The sequence below is a fragment of the Biomphalaria glabrata genome, chromosome 2 (assembly GCF_947242115.1).
Source record: "Biomphalaria glabrata chromosome 2, xgBioGlab47.1, whole genome shotgun sequence".
Lineage (NCBI taxonomy): Eukaryota > Metazoa > Mollusca > Gastropoda > Planorbidae > Biomphalaria > Biomphalaria glabrata.
In genome coordinates, this window is record NC_074712.1 from 41,528,514 (window position 1) to 41,544,651 (window position 16,138).

At 35.9% G+C, this 16,138-nt stretch overlaps 1 protein-coding gene across 4 annotated transcripts in view; it reads right to left on the minus strand.

Moving 5' to 3' along the window:
* LOC106054497 (orexin receptor type 2-like) overlaps positions 1-16,138 on the minus strand; it is a 254,435-nt gene that overhangs the window by 7,274 nt on the left and 231,023 nt on the right. For all 4 annotated transcript variants that reach the window (XR_008776610.1, XM_056020623.1, XM_056020622.1 and 1 more), the window contains one exon: positions 11,776-11,908. Coding sequence is in view for 3 of the 4 variants with exons in the window: in XM_056020623.1 (XP_055876598.1) it covers positions 11,776-11,908 (133 nt within the window). In the remaining variant the exon portion in view is untranslated. The remainder of the gene's footprint in view (positions 1-11,775; positions 11,909-16,138) is intronic.

The following is a 16,138-nucleotide window of genomic DNA, read 5'->3' on the forward strand; positions in this document are numbered from 1 at the left end:
GAAACGAAACGGACTAGTCCAACAAACCCTATTATGAAAGCTTAATTTAATTTCACTTTTAACCGCTCTGATATATGCATCTCTCTAATAGTAGTGCCAATGTTTAAATCTACATATACTTTTGTAAATTAGGGTATACTTTACTTTTATACCTTAATAATTTGCAAAGTGTTAGTGCATCTTTCGAATTTGAACCTTATATTTAAAATCTCTTCTTCAAAAACTAATCTATTCATATCTTAAAATTTGCTTTAAAACTGTCTGTCTTGAATTTAAATAGAAATAAATGTCACAAACTTTCAGGGGAAGTAGTTCTCAGACCAGTTAATATCGTCAATCATATTATCTCAGTTATCTACCCTGCGACTGCAGCACTCTTACCGGCCTATATATATTCTCAGTTTCCCCTGAAGCTGTGATGACATTTTCAATATCGTTGTCTCGTTTCAAGACTCTAGTGGCGTAGATAAACAAATTAAATCAAGGGCCGAGTAAAAAATGTTATCCCTCGGGAACCAAAACTTCAACTGTCAAATTTTTTTTTTTGAAACCCTATCTATCTATTTAAATATCTCTTTGATTCCATTTTTTGTGTCTCTTTCGCCTCTTCAAAAATATAAACAGAAAAAAACAAGGTTACAAAAGACAGTTTGTGTGGAAACACAAACTCAAAATCGGCCCCCGAAGTGGTCCACCCAGGCAGGTTGCAATATTTTCAGAAAGAACAACCAAATGAAATTATTTCAAAGACAAATGAGAGATAAGAATGGAGAAAGAAGGTTAACAGATCTCGTGTAGTGCCCCAACGGTCCCGCGGATCAAAGAATAGGTGAAAGTGAAAGTAAATTTAGATGTGAACCTGGCCTAACTAGTTCCCCTTTTAGACCTTGTGGCAAATGATGTAACGAGGGTTTCATGTAGCCAGCACAACGACCAACCGCCTTTACTTTTCCCCAACTAACGTCAGGTACCCATTAGAGCTGAGTGGACTCAGAGGCTCCCAAAGATTCGAAAGTTGAAAATCGCAGTCTTCACCAGGATTCGAACCCAGGACCCCCGGTTCGGAAGCCAAGCGTTTCACCGTTCAGCCAGCGCGACTCCCCTGGCCTAACTGATGTCTTATAATTGATCTAATTGTTTTGAAAAGGCTCAATCTCTCATTCGAATCCTCAAAAGAAATTGAAATATTTTTGTTACAATATAAAAATTGTTAAGGAAAATAAAGTTTACAAGATTACTATTCGTTTTAAATTAGGTCTAACTTATCATGCATACTAATTAGCTTTTTCTCTTTAAAAAAATGCATCCATAACTTATTTTAAAAATTAGATTTTTCGCTTTCAGAAAAAAAAAGTAGCCGTTGCATCAGAACTTTGAATGGTCTAAAATATTGTGATGTTGGATTTTCAATATCTTTTCTAGTTTACGAGATCTAAACGGGATGGACGGACAGACGGAAAGACGGACAGACATTTCGCACAAAACTAATAGCGTCTTTTCCCCTTTCGGGGGCCGCTAAAAAGTACACCAACTTGTTAGAGTCCTCAGAGAATTAGTATCCATGCACTACGGTACACTCAGAGTATACATGCACTATGGTACACTCAGAGTATACATGCACTATGGTACACTCAGAGTATACATGCACTACGGTACACTCAGAGTATACATGCACTACGGTACACTCAGAGTATACATGCACTACGGTACACTCAGAGTATACATGCACTACGGTACACTCAGAGTATACATGCACTACGGTAGACTCAGCGTATACATGCACTACGGTACACTCAGAGTATACATGCACTACGGTACACTCAGAGTATACATGCACTACTCAGAGATTACAACTATGGAAATGAACTATTGTGGACAATGAATAAAAAGCAAAAAAAAAAAATGGCCTTTTAAAACTTGTTCTAAACGGTCTATATCTATGTATGTGCATATAATTTGTAAATCTATTATACATGTTTACAAAGCTCAAGGATTATTTTTTATAAGACCAAAAAAAAAAAATGAACCATTGCAGCTTAATCGAGCACTTCGAGGATTGGCGGTAAGAAAATGAGAGTCGTCAAGACAGACGGTAGAACATGCGACTCGTTGGGGACAGGTTGTAGAACATGAGACTCGTTGGAGACAGGTTAAATGAGACTCGTAGGAGACAGGTTAAATGAGACTCGTCAGTGACAAGCAGTAGAACGTGATAAGGAAAGACCATGCGGCTTATTAAAAAATGCTACCCAAAAACAATGTATTCAATATAAGGTTAAAACATTCTAAATGCTTTGAGTAATCTCTGCAATATCATTGGATGCAAACGTACAGTATTATGAACAAACATAACAGCAAATATACAAATATTGTTTAAAAAAAACAACAAAAAAAAAAAAAAAAACACCATAACTTATCCAAGGGAAAGAACAGCAAAAATCATAGTGTTGCAGGATTTAGTTCCCTTTCCATACATAAAATTCCCATTTATTCATTAACTAGTTTGTTAATTTTTAAATTGATTCATATATTGTCATCGACTATGATAATGAATTAAAATTTCAACTTGACCCGTGAACGGGAAATGGGAAAAAAAACGAGTACAAAAAAATAACAGGGGAAAAAACTCCACATTTACAACTACATATCTCAATACTGTTGGATTCATTTCCCACCTTCGATACCAAACAAAATAATTAATTATCAATGATTTATTAACGAATTGGCTAATTTTTAATTGATTGATTCTTTTTTTTTTTAAGGCGCATCAAATAATTGTGTAAAATTTTAACTTGATTCGATAATGGGTGTGGTAGTAATAACGTGTAAAAAAATTGGAACAGACAGACAGACAGACAGAGTGAGTTGAAAGAAGCTTTGTACAAAAAAATATTAAGTAGAAGTGATCTCCACCAATTATCCTCTTAGAATTCAATTCCTAATAAACCCTGGGCCAGTATTGATTCAGGTATAGACCAACTAATGGAGTCCAGTTTCAATTCTGAACCAGCAATTGGGAACTATTTCAGTTGTCATTGATTGAGACTTTCACTGTCACTGTATTTAGATTTGTCTTTGAGACAATTCTAGAAATAATATTTTTGGGATGAAAATGAGCATGATGAAATAGGAAGAAGAAATACTTTCATCAACTACAGACAGATTCTTTTTTTTTTTTTTGAAATTGTAGTACCAGTGGTGGGCTGTCCAATGTGTAAAATTTGAACAAAATCAAAAGTGATGGTTGAGTCGAGGGTTCACATCCTACTATAGTTTCAGGATCGACATATTTTTGTTAGTCTTACTATGTATCAGATATGTCCCCATAAGCAATCATACTTCTGATTAACACAGCGGATGGCTGCCAGGTCGGGATGGCTGCCTAGTCGTGCGGTTTGCGCGCTGGACTGTCGTTCAGATTTATCGACGGTCGAGGGTTCAAACCCTGCCCACTCCCATCTCCCGTCGTCCTGCGGGAGGTTTGGACTAGGAAGTAAACTCTCTTCAATTCTGAAGGAACATCCGAAACATGTCAAACATGTTACAAACAAACAACAGCGCTTCCATGATTTTAAAGTTTATTTCTTGTCAAAACATTATTTTACTTTACAAGGGGAGATTATTCTCACACCAATGGTCATTCACTTCTGCTTTGTCTTTTCTCAATCCAGGAGTTACCTTTCTTTGAAGTTTCTGCTCCACCCCACTCCCCTAGTAAGCCACATTTCCATAAAACTAACCGGTGGCTACTGATGCTCATTATATACGGTCTCACTTGATTTATCGCCCTGGGTGGAACACATAAATATATTCGACAAGCTTATAGAACGTATACAAATGAAGCTATTTTCTTGAGACTGAAGGTAATGTCACGTAAAATTAATAGTATAAACCGTGGATAAAAATGTGAAAAAAGATCTGATAATTGGTTGAAATTGATTATTGAGCCTATAAGAATAAGATGCTCAGTCAACCATTAAGCAATTTTTCGTTAGCAATCAGTCATTTTTATTGCAAAAACATTAGCCATGCAAATAATGTCAGTGGAACTGCAAAAGAATAAGTCTAAGCGCACCCATTTTGAACTGGAAAAACAAGTCAGTTGATAGAATGCTTCTTTCTACTTTGTTGACTCGTCTGTAAACCAAGTGTCGAAAGAGTTCAGTCTACAAGGGAAAGCACTATTTAATTGCACTTTACTTTTATTGTGTTGGGTTATCTCTCTTCGGAAATTCGTGTTACGTTTATCTTTAGTAGGGCTTGGTGGCAAAGTGTTAAAGTGGTCAGTTTCCGATGGCTTCTAGTTTACCCTAAAAACTGACCCGTCGATCCTCGAGACAGTGCTTCCTTTAACCGTTGGTCACACTTTATTCAAAAATATCCAGGCTTGATGCCAAATCAGACTCAGCATATCGTCATTTAAATAGTATTTCCAAAGGTAATGTCTTCGAACGTTATTTTTCTGGATCTTTCATACATTCGCATGTCTCTACGAGTTACCAGGCTTGATGCATGAACACTGTTGCAAGTTATTTAGCTACTGGAAACAGAATTAATTGGATGAGAAACCGCCGAGATTATTTGCAAATGGTTTACACAATCATGGACTGAACAGAAAGTTCTAGACTTTGGCACCGACAATGCCAATACTGATTTTGGAAGACAGAACAAGCGAGAACAAAAAGTTTTTAAAAAATTGCAAGATTCAGATCTGTGTTGACAAGAAGATTTTAGTCTCTGCTGGTCATATAGTCCCACCATAAGTTTATGAATTGATTGTCTACCAGAAGACATGGATACAAGATATCTGAAATCTGAAAATTGATTCCTACTTGTCACTACTACAATAATTCGCGTGGAATCTTCAAAAGAATTCTGCGAAACTTTCCATGTAGAATATAGCAGAGTTTTTCCAGGTGGTTATATCTGATGTCCTGTGGTGGAAAAAATCACAGAAATTATTTCATGGTGTGAAATCATATTTCTTGTCTCAAGCGAAATGCCTCACATGTTATTCGAAATCTCTTAGGTTGAATTGTGACTGATGAAACTTTCTCCCATGCAGATCAACGCTAAGGAGTTACTTAGGTCAGATGGCAATGTTTAATTACACAGACAAGAATTCGGACTTTCTAATGCTCGATGGGTTCAAATTGTCTTTCATTTTCAGGAGAAATATTCTCTGCTCTCAGAGGAAAACGTCAAGATTGTTGCATTCAGTTAGTGTCTACCAGGAACACTTTCAGGAGAAATATTCTCTGCTCTCAGAGGAAAACGTCAAGATTGTTGCATTCAGTTAGTGTCTACCAGGAACACTTTCAGGATCTAACTCTGAGATGTACTGAAATGGTATTCTCTGCAGCCAGCGCCCGTGAAAATGTAAAGATGGCTTCATTAAAGAAGACTTTTAACTTGATCAATGAAAATCCCACTATTGTATCCCATGAATCGTCATGTCTTAAAACTTCCATTTTGTCTGACTTTGTCAGTATATAAGTAACATATTTTTTTAAAAAAGATATTTCCTCCTCGGCGGATGACTTTTCAAAGGAGAGACTATTTTACTCTGAAGAATCAACACTCGATAACTGGATCGTATTGATGAAGGCGTTTTTTGTCTAACTAGCCCGTGTGACGTAGGGTATTTTTTCCTTTGACGTCATATGGAATTAATTCTTTAAATGAAATGCTAAATCAACTTGGTATAGTAATGTTTATTAAACCTTGTTTTCTGACTCATATTTTAAAAAGACATAGTAGCTAGATAAAGATCTTATCTAGATTTTTTAAACTAGAACTAGATTTTTTACAGTATATCTAGATTTTTAAAACTAGATCTAGAATTTATATTCTAATTAAAATCATTCTAGATCTAGTTTAAAATGATATAGACTAGATCAAGATATAGAATTACAATTCCTAGACTTAAAGTGTAGATTTTAATTTCCAAACGTCTAGATCAATATATATACTAAAATAATCTACTATTTTTAAATTTAATGTTGCATTCAGTCTATTTATAGATTATCTAGGCCTTTTATTTTCAGAAATCTAATTACATCTAAATTATTCCAAATTTATATTTTAGATCTGGATCTAGTAGATATAGATCTCTTAAGAGTGCTAAATCAGAAGTTTAGTTTAGGTAGATCTACATCCTCATTCTAGTTCCATTTAAAAGAAAATGCCACTAGCTCTGTTGTTAACTGAGCTGAGACATGGAAGTAGGCCTACAAGCAAGATATCGGTTCTTTTTCTTTTTTTTTTTCAATTACAAATCAATGCTGAAAGATCATCTATAATCACTCGACTGACATAGTGTACATATCTGGTAGATGTCATGCCGTACTGTGTAATATATCTCTTTATCAATAATAGGCTATTAGTTTGTAACCAGTTTGTTATTTAGTTAACAGCAATGCCTGGTCGTGCGGTTAGCGGGCTGTACTGATTATCTCGACGGTTCCGGGTTCATACCCAGCTCGCTGCCATCTCCCGTCGTCCAGCGGGAGGTTTGGACAAGGAAGTTAATTATCTTTTATTTTGAAAGAACATCCGAAACATGTAAGACAGAATAATTTTTTTTTACAACGAATAGGCGGGTCCGACAGGGATCCGACGGGGGCCGCCTCTGAGTTTGTGTGATAACAAAAACTCTCTTTGTAATCTTGTTGATTCTTGTATTGTCATGTAAAAGAAATAATTGTGCTAAATTTCTGTTTGATCCGAGATTGGATGTCAGAGAAATAACGTGTACAAACATTTGGCCAGACAGACACACGCACAGACAGACAGAATGAGTAGACAGAGTGAGTTTTAAAAAGATCTAGATCTAATAGGTCATTTTTGAAAACGAAGAAAAACGTATTAATCCCCGCGACTGTTGAATAAAGTGAAGAAACTCTGAATCGACTGTTCTAGTATCTGCAGAAGCGCTGCTAGTGCCCACTCAAGTTGTTGTTGTGTTTACAATTTCTCTTTTAGTTTTAACCCTTTGAGTTGTATGTGTCAGCTAATAATAGAAGTTTAGAAACAAAAGCAGATAGATCCATAGTAAGAATTGATTCTTTTTTTCAGGAACGTATCGCCTTGGGAGGGCCGTTCACTCGCCTCTGAGTAGTTTCCATCCTAGCTCATCTATTGAAGACATCTGCACACAAATTGACTTGAGGGGCGTTTCCCACTCCCTCCCCGCCCCACTGTTCATATTACCAGACATTGGCTTGACCCCCCCCCTCCCTTTCCATTTCTTTTCGTTTTGTGAACGTCCACTAGCCAGAAACGGGAAGATGAATGTTAATGTTGAAAACGACCATTACAAGTTTGGGTCTATCTGTGGATCTCAATGTTCTAATAAGTAACTCATGGCGGCAGTATCCAAAAAAAAAAAAAAAAAAGAAGATAAACTTAATGTAATGTGACAGACGTTATCTAATTCTTGTGTTAACATTTTATGTTCCTGAAGTAAATAGATTGTTATAAATTATCTTATCTTATATAATACAGACGTTACTTCAAAAAAGAAGATGATTACGTCCTACGCGTCATGCATTTAGTCATGCATATTAACCAATGACTTAAATTCTGCTAAGTCACTGGTTTTCCTGGCTAGCTCAGGCAACCCAAGAGACGTTCATATCATTGATAGGTCATTACTACTAAATTTTTATCTCTGTACACACTTTTCATTGCTTTTCCTATAATAACAAAAAAATCGGAAAATAAACTTATTAGAGACTTTGAATGTGATTTCTGCAGGGAAATTTCGCTGGTGTTTTTTTTAATTGATCATAATTTGTATTTGTTAGTTTTCCTTTTTTTGTCGCTATCATATCATTAGATTAAGATTCACTTGAATTGTTGTGTGTGTGTGTGCGTGTTAAGTACAACAGTATCTCCTACACAGATGCCAGATGACAGTTCAAGAAATGTGTTTTTATTTGTAACATCTCTATATGTCATCTGTTTTATACATTGTGGTCAAGCTGAATAAAAATGTCGTCCAAATGTTCACAAGTAACGTGACGACATATTTTAGACAAAGTCTCTTCAATAAATGTTCACAAGTAACGTGACGACATATTTTAGACAAAGTCTCTTCAATAAATGTTCACAAGTAACGTGACGACATATTTTAGACAAAGTCTCTTCAATAAATGTTCACAAGTAACGTGACGACATATTTTAGACAAAGTCTCTTCAATAAATGTTCACAAGTAACGTGACGACATATTTTAGACAAAGTCTCTTCAATAAATGTTCACAAGTAACGTGACGACATATTTTAGACAAAGTCTCTTCAATAAATGTTCACAAGTAACGTGACGACATATTTTAGACAAAGTCTCTTCAATAAATGTTCACAAGTAACGTGACGACATATTTTAGACAAAGTCTCTTCAATAAATGTTCACAAGTAACGTGACGACATATTTTAGACAAAGTCTCTTCAATAAATGTTCACAAGTAACGTGACGACATATTTTAGACAAAGTCTCTTCAATAAATGTTCACAAGTAACGTGACGACATATTTTAGACAAAGTCTCTTCAATAAATGTTCACAAGTAACGTGACGACATATTTTAGACAAAGTCTCTTCAATAAATGTTCACAAGTAACGTGACGACATATTTTAGACAAAGTCTCTTCAATAAATGTTCACAAGTAACGTGACGACATATTTTAGACAAAGTCTCTTCAATAAATGTTCACAAGTAACGTGACGACATATTTTAGACAAAGTCTCTTCAATAAATGTTCACAAGTAACGTGACGACATATTTTAGACAAAGTCTCTTCAATAAATGTTCACAAGTAACGTGACGACATATTTTAGACAAAGTCTCTTCAATAAATGTTCACAAGTAACGTGACGACATATTTTAGACAAAGTCTCTTCAATAAATGTTCACAAGTAACGTGACGACATATTTTAGACAAAGTCTCTTCAATAAATGTTCACAAGTAACGTGACGACATATTTTAGACAAAGTCTCTTCAATAAATGTTCACAAGTAACGTGACGACATATTTTAGACAAAGTCTCTTCAATAAATGTTCACAAGTAACGTGACGACATATTTTAGACAAAGTCTCTTCAATAAATGTTCACAAGTAACGTGACGACATATTTTAGACAAAGTCTCTTCAATAAATGTTCACAAGTAACGTGACGACATATTTTAGACAAAGTCTCTTCAATAAATGTTCACAAGTAACGTGACGACATATTTTAGACAAAGTCTCTTCAATAAATGTTCACAAGTAACGTGACGACATATTTTAGACAAAGTCTCTTCAATAAATGTTCACAAGTAACGTGACGACATATTTTAGACAAAGTCTCTTCAATAAATGTTCACAAGTAACGTGACGACATATTTTAGACAAAGTCTCTTCAATAAATGTTCACAAGTAACGTGACGACATATTTTAGACAAAGTCTCTTCAATAAATGTTCACAAGTAACGTGACGACATATTTTAGACAAAGTCTCTTCAATAAATGTTCACAAGTAACGTGACGACATATTTTAGACAAAGTCTCTTCAATAAATGTTCACAAGTAACGTGACGACATATTTTAGACAAAGTCTCTTCAATAAATGTTCACAAGTAACGTGACGACATATTTTAGACAAAGTCTCTTCAATAAATGTTCACAAGTAACGTGACGACATATTTTAGACAAAGTCTCTTCAATAAATGTTCACAAGTAACGTGACGACATATTTTAGACAAAGTCTCTTCAATAAATGTTCACAAGTAACGTGACGACATATTTTAGACAAAGTCTCTTCAATAAATGTTCACAAGTAACGTGACGACATATTTTAGACAAAGTCTCTTCAATAAATGTTCACAAGTAACGTGACGACATATTTTAGACAAAGTCTCTTCAATAAATGTTCACAAGTAACGTGACGACATATTTTAGACAAAGTCTCTTCAATAAATGTTCACAAGTAACGTGACGACATATTTTAGACAAAGTCTCTTCAATAAATGTTCACAAGTAACGTGACGACATATTTTAGACAAAGTCTCTTCAATAAATGTTCACAAGTAACGTGACGACATATTTTAGACAAAGTCTCTTCAATAAATGTTCACAAGTAACGTGACGACATATTTTAGACAAAGTCTCTTCAATAAATGTTCACAAGTAACGTGACGACATATTTTAGACAAAGTCTCTTCAATAAATGTTCACAAGTAACGTGACGACATATTTTAGACAAAGTCTCTTCAATAAATGTTCACAAGTAACGTGACGACATATTTTAGACAAAGTCTCTTCAATAAATGTTCACAAGTAACGTGACGACATATTTTAGACAAAGTCTCTTCAATAAATGTTCACAAGTAACGTGACGACATATTTTAGACAAAGTCTCTTCAATAAATGTTCACAAGTAACGTGACGACATATTTTAGACAAAGTCTCTTCAATAAATGTTCACAAGTAACGTGACGACATATTTTAGACAAAGTCTCTTCAATAAATGTTCACAAGTAACGTGACGACATATTTTAGACAAAGTCTCTTCAATAAATGTTCACAAGTAACGTGACGACATATTTTAGACAAAGTCTCTTCAATAAATGTTCACAAGTAACGTGACGACATATTTTAGACAAAGTCTCTTCAATAAATGTTCACAAGTAACGTGACGACATATTTTAGACAAAGTCTCTTCAATAAATGTTCACAAGTAACGTGACGACATATTTTAGACAAAGTCTCTTCAATAAATGTTCACAAGTAACGTGACGACATATTTTAGACAAAGTCTCTTCAATAAATGTTCACAAGTAACGTGACGACATATTTTAGACAAAGTCTCTTCAATAAATGTTCACAAGTAACGTGACGACATATTTTAGACAAAGTCTCTTCAATAAATGTTCACAAGTAACGTGACGACATATTTTAGACAAAGTCTCTTCAATAAATGTTCACAAGTAACGTGACGACATATTTTAGACAAAGTCTCTTCAATAAATGTTCACAAGTAACGTGACGACATATTTTAGACAAAGTCTCTTCAATAAATGTTCACAAGTAACGTGACGACATATTTTAGACAAAGTCTCTTCAATAAATGTTCACAAGTAACGTGACGACATATTTTAGACAAAGTCTCTTCAATAAATGTTCACAAGTAACGTGACGACATATTTTAGACAAAGTCTCTTCAATAAATGTTCACAAGTAACGTGACGACATATTTTAGACAAAGTCTCTTCAATAAATGTTCACAAGTAACGTGACGACATATTTTAGACAAAGTCTCTTCAATAAATGTTCACAAGTAACGTGACGACATATTTTAGACAAAGTCTCTTCAATAAATGTTCACAAGTAACGTGACGACATATTTTAGACAAAGTCTCTTCAATAAATGTTCACAAGTAACGTGACGACATATTTTAGACAAAGTCTCTTCAATAAATGTTCACAAGTAACGTGACGACATATTTTAGACAAAGTCTCTTCAATAAATGTTCAAGTCCATGCTTTGAAATGATTTTAATAAATGGAGATAACAAAAAGATTAGTTTGATTTTTCTGCAGTCTAATAGTATGATATTTAAAAAAGAAAAAGAAATGTCTATTTTTAGCACTAAACAATTTTTTTTTAAATTTTCTTTTATTTTCTTCTAAAACATTGTGTGGGTTTTTGTTTATTCCACAAACATTTTAATAAACAAAAAATTAAATGAGCAATTAGAATTGAAGTCACTCTTTAAATGCCAGAACATGGTCTCACCTGATTATAAAAAGACAATTGATTGGGAAATAACAGGCAGCAAACAGCAGGACAATAGCGATTAACATCTTGGCGACTTTCTTCCTGGAGGCTAGCTGCACCTCAGCGTGGGTCCTGTAGCCACTTTCATATGCTGTGAAGAGAGGAGAAACCCTAAATAGATCGATATGTCTTTCAGACAAAATAGCGTGATAGTATTATTACAGAGTTATACAAGATTTATATAAGGTAATAATTTTGTTACAGACAGAGCTATGCATAATAAAGACATAGATTTTGGAAGAACTGGAGTTGACAACATTTCTTATATTTTTTGGCCCCGATGAGGACAATGTATACGGATTTTCAAGTGCTTACTAGTTAATAGCTTACTGAACTTAAAAACTAGAGAGACAACACAAACACATGCAGTCTTCAAGGATTCTTGGGATATGTATTTGTTGTTGTTCAACAGTTTAATTTCGATCTTGAAAATACATTTACACAAACAAAGTGTGGAATGGGTTTAAAAGTTTCACTAGAGACTAATTACTTTGCTGTCTTTGTACTGAGACTGTTTATAAGAATTCTTTTAGCAAACGATCTGAACATAGTGCTATTTGCTCATTACATATTATGTGTTTTAGGATTTTACATGTGATGCTGGTAAGTGATACTGGTCTGTAGTTTCATTGGTCAGAGTTTTCTACTTTTTAAATAGGGGAGTGCCATTAGCTTCTTTTCAGTCCTTAGGTACCCTACCCTGATTTAGTAATGCCTGAAAAAGTATTTTGAACACTGGTGCTAGCTCGTTGTTCAGTTCTCTGAGTAATCTAGAAGCAATACCATCGGGTCCAGATGCTTTATCACAATTAATGATTTTCTTTTTAAAATTTTTATAGAATATTAATATTTGCATTGACACCTAAATACTGGTTAGAGCTCAGTGAGAATATTCAGCTCGCGGCTCAAGCAGGCAACAGAAGAGTGATGTATGAAGGAATCAAAAAGGCTCTCGGAACTTCCCAAAAATAAGTCAGCAACTCTCAAATCAACCACTTGGGATAATGGATATTATCACAGACAAGAGCGAACAAATGAACAGGTGGGTCGAACATTACTCCGAACTCTAGGCTACAACAAGCTCAGTCTCTGCCTTAGCCCTTAACACTATCAACCAATTACCCACAAGGAATGAACTAGACCCTGTTAGATCTCAACAAAGCCATAGCCAACATGTTTGCTGGCAAAGCGCCTGTATGTGACGGTAACCCCTCAGATCTTCTGAAACAGTGCAAAACTATACTAAGCCAACCTCTACATGAACTGCTCTGCAAATGTTGGCAAGAAGGTGCTGTGTCACAGGATCTACGGGATGCTAAGATCATCACCCTGTACAAGAACAAAGGTGACAGAAGCGACTGCAACAATTACAGGGGAATTTCCTTCCTAAGAATTGTAGACAAAGTCTTTGCTCGAGTGATACTTCCCAGACTACAAAAACTTGCTGATCGGGTCTATGCAGAATCACAGTGCGGCTTTCCCTAAGGCAGATCCACAATCGACATGATTTTCTCCATCCGTCAACTTCAGGAAAAGTGCAGTGAGCAAAAGATGCCTTTTTTACATTGCGTTCGTCGACCTGACAAAGGCCATTGATCAAGTCAGCAGAGAAGGCCTCTTTAAAATCTTACAGATAATAGGCTGTCCGCAAAGCTGCTAAATGTTATTGTCTCTTTTCGCCAAAATATGATGGGTACTCTGCAGTTCAACGGCGCCTGCTCCTAAAGTTTTAATTTAAAAAGCTGAGTCAAACAAGGATGTGACCTGGCCCCAACCGTCTTTAGAGTACTCTTTTCAATGCTAATCCACCACGCGTTTGACAAATCCACCGAAGCTAGACTGAGAGCCAAAAATAAAATCAGAACCACCCTCGTAAGAGCTATGCTATTCGCGGACGACGCAAACACAAGAGGAGCTTCAGTCACTAATGTCCCGCTTCTCTCAGGCTTGTAAAGAGTATGGCCTAACCATTAGCACAAAGAAAACTAATGATATGGGACCACCTGCTGCAGCACCAGCCTCCATTCTCATTGACGATAACAAGCTGACTGCCGTAATTCTGCTACTTGGATCCACAATTCAAGAAAACGCATACGGAAGACCGCATCGACCTTCGCTTGACTCCGACCAAGAGTTTGGGAAAACCAAAAGCTTACTACAACTACCAAAATGGAGGTCTACAATGCATGCGTTCTTAGCACGCTACTGTCACATAGCAAATGGTCACAAAGCTAGCCAACAGCAACTAAATGTCATTCAGAAATATTACGTCTCTGATTTGTCCTCAACAAAAAAGAACGGATATCAAAATATCAAGATCTTATAGGTTTGTTTTTTCTCACTGAGTTATTTTTTCTCAATATTTGACATTTTCATGCAGCAAGATTGCCTAGAAGTCTACAACTTATTGCCTAGAAGTCTACAACTTATTGCCCAGAAGTCTACAACTTATTGCCTACAGATGTCGTCATTGTTCTTCTTGTATTCCCCCCCCCCCCCACCGACCAGATCCAATGAAAGAAAATGTCAATAAAATGAGACCACCTCCCTCCCGATACAAAGTATTTTTTGTTTCGTTTTTATGAACAAGCCTTTTGTCTGTCAGAAGCAGATATTTACCATTAATATAAGCATGTCTTCACATTGCGTCAACAGCCACGTGATGGTCATGTGACAGGGAGCAGCCAGGGGGCGTGATTTTATACATTGTGTCATTTCTATACTGATCACGTGATACTAATTAGCGAAACACGAATCCTGAAACTCATGAATACATTTCCTCTGTAGAGAAGAGTGATACTACGCTCTGTAATAAACTCAATGCAAAGCGTGTCCAGTGCTATCTCTGCCATTGCTCAGCACAGGAACTGAGTCAAACAATACATACATGAGTTATAGAGAAACAAAAAACAAACAACAAAGCACTTTTGGGCTATTTCTTCCTTACCATTTTTTTTTCAGCTCACTATTTGTTAATGTTATTTATATATAACACGGTGCTTTATTAACTTTTCTCGTTGAATAAGAAATTAGGATTAAAATTTATATAATTCAGAAAAAATGTATTCCTCTCAAAATAAAAAATATCGTGATAGTTTTTTTGTAAGGTTTATAGTTTATTAATAGAATTTCTTACAAAGGCGTCAGGATAAACATTTGAGACCAAAAGAAAATCCATTGCCGAGTAAAGATGTTGACGGCGAAAAGAGAACTTAAATCGACCTCCGCTGGAAAACAATATATCTAATGTTGGATGAGGCAAAATCTAAAGGCTGGGATTGCGTAGCCATCTAAAATACTGCACTCCTTAGTTATCCTTGGACTGGAAGACAACGCTTGTTATTATTATACTAGAAGAATTGTCAGTTTCATTCTCCAAAACGCATTATAGTAATAACAAGACGGGAAAAAATCGTATGGTGAAATATGACCTGTGACCTGTGAAATATTACCTAAACCTTCCAAAGTCCGTGTTTTATTTCCTCTAATCGACCAAAGACGATGAAACATGTACAAAAAACTGGAAAAAGCTAGTGTTTTCACATAAACTTACAGGTACCCCCTAAGGGTCCATTCGTTTGGTAGACAATGCCAGGCAAAAAGCATAATGTAATCCTAGAGTGGTTGCATGAGAAATGATTGGAATTCTGTCAAGAATCCGATAGTGTTTCTAGCGTCTGGAAGAATATTCACCACCACCAGAATGAGAACACTTGTTGGTGAAGGCTTAACTCGTGGGAGGAATTAAAAGCTCAGTGAGGAACGGAACACGGATCGGTTCCTGCCAAACTATGATTCCCGTTGTCCCCAGTGTGGAGATTTAAAGAAAACAGTGAGGCAAATCTCGAATGAACATCCCAAGCATTAAGAGTTAAACCTTCCCAGCTTCAAGAGCTGAACGCCCCCAGATGTAAGAGCTGAACCTTCCCAGCTGTAAGAGCTGAACGTCCTCAGCTGTAAGAGCTGAACCTTCCCAGCTGTAAAAGCTGAACCTTCCCCAGCTGTAAGAGCTGCACGTCCCCAGCTTAAGAGCTGAACCTTCCCAGCTGTAAGAGCTGAACGTCGCCATCTTTAAGGGCTGACGGGGAATGTGCCACCTGTCCTGTAGCCAAGCTTTATGTACTTAGCCGTTTCCAGGAGGTGTAGACCTTCCTGTCTTAAAACATTTTGGAGTTCATCTCATGTCTAATGGCTGGTTTCTATATGTTTAGTACTAGGAGAACACGGAAGTAACATTAGATTACAGTAGCGCTTTTCCTATCTGACATATGCCATCTTTAGTAGCTTCTACAGCAGCAGCTGTTAATATACATGCAAAGAA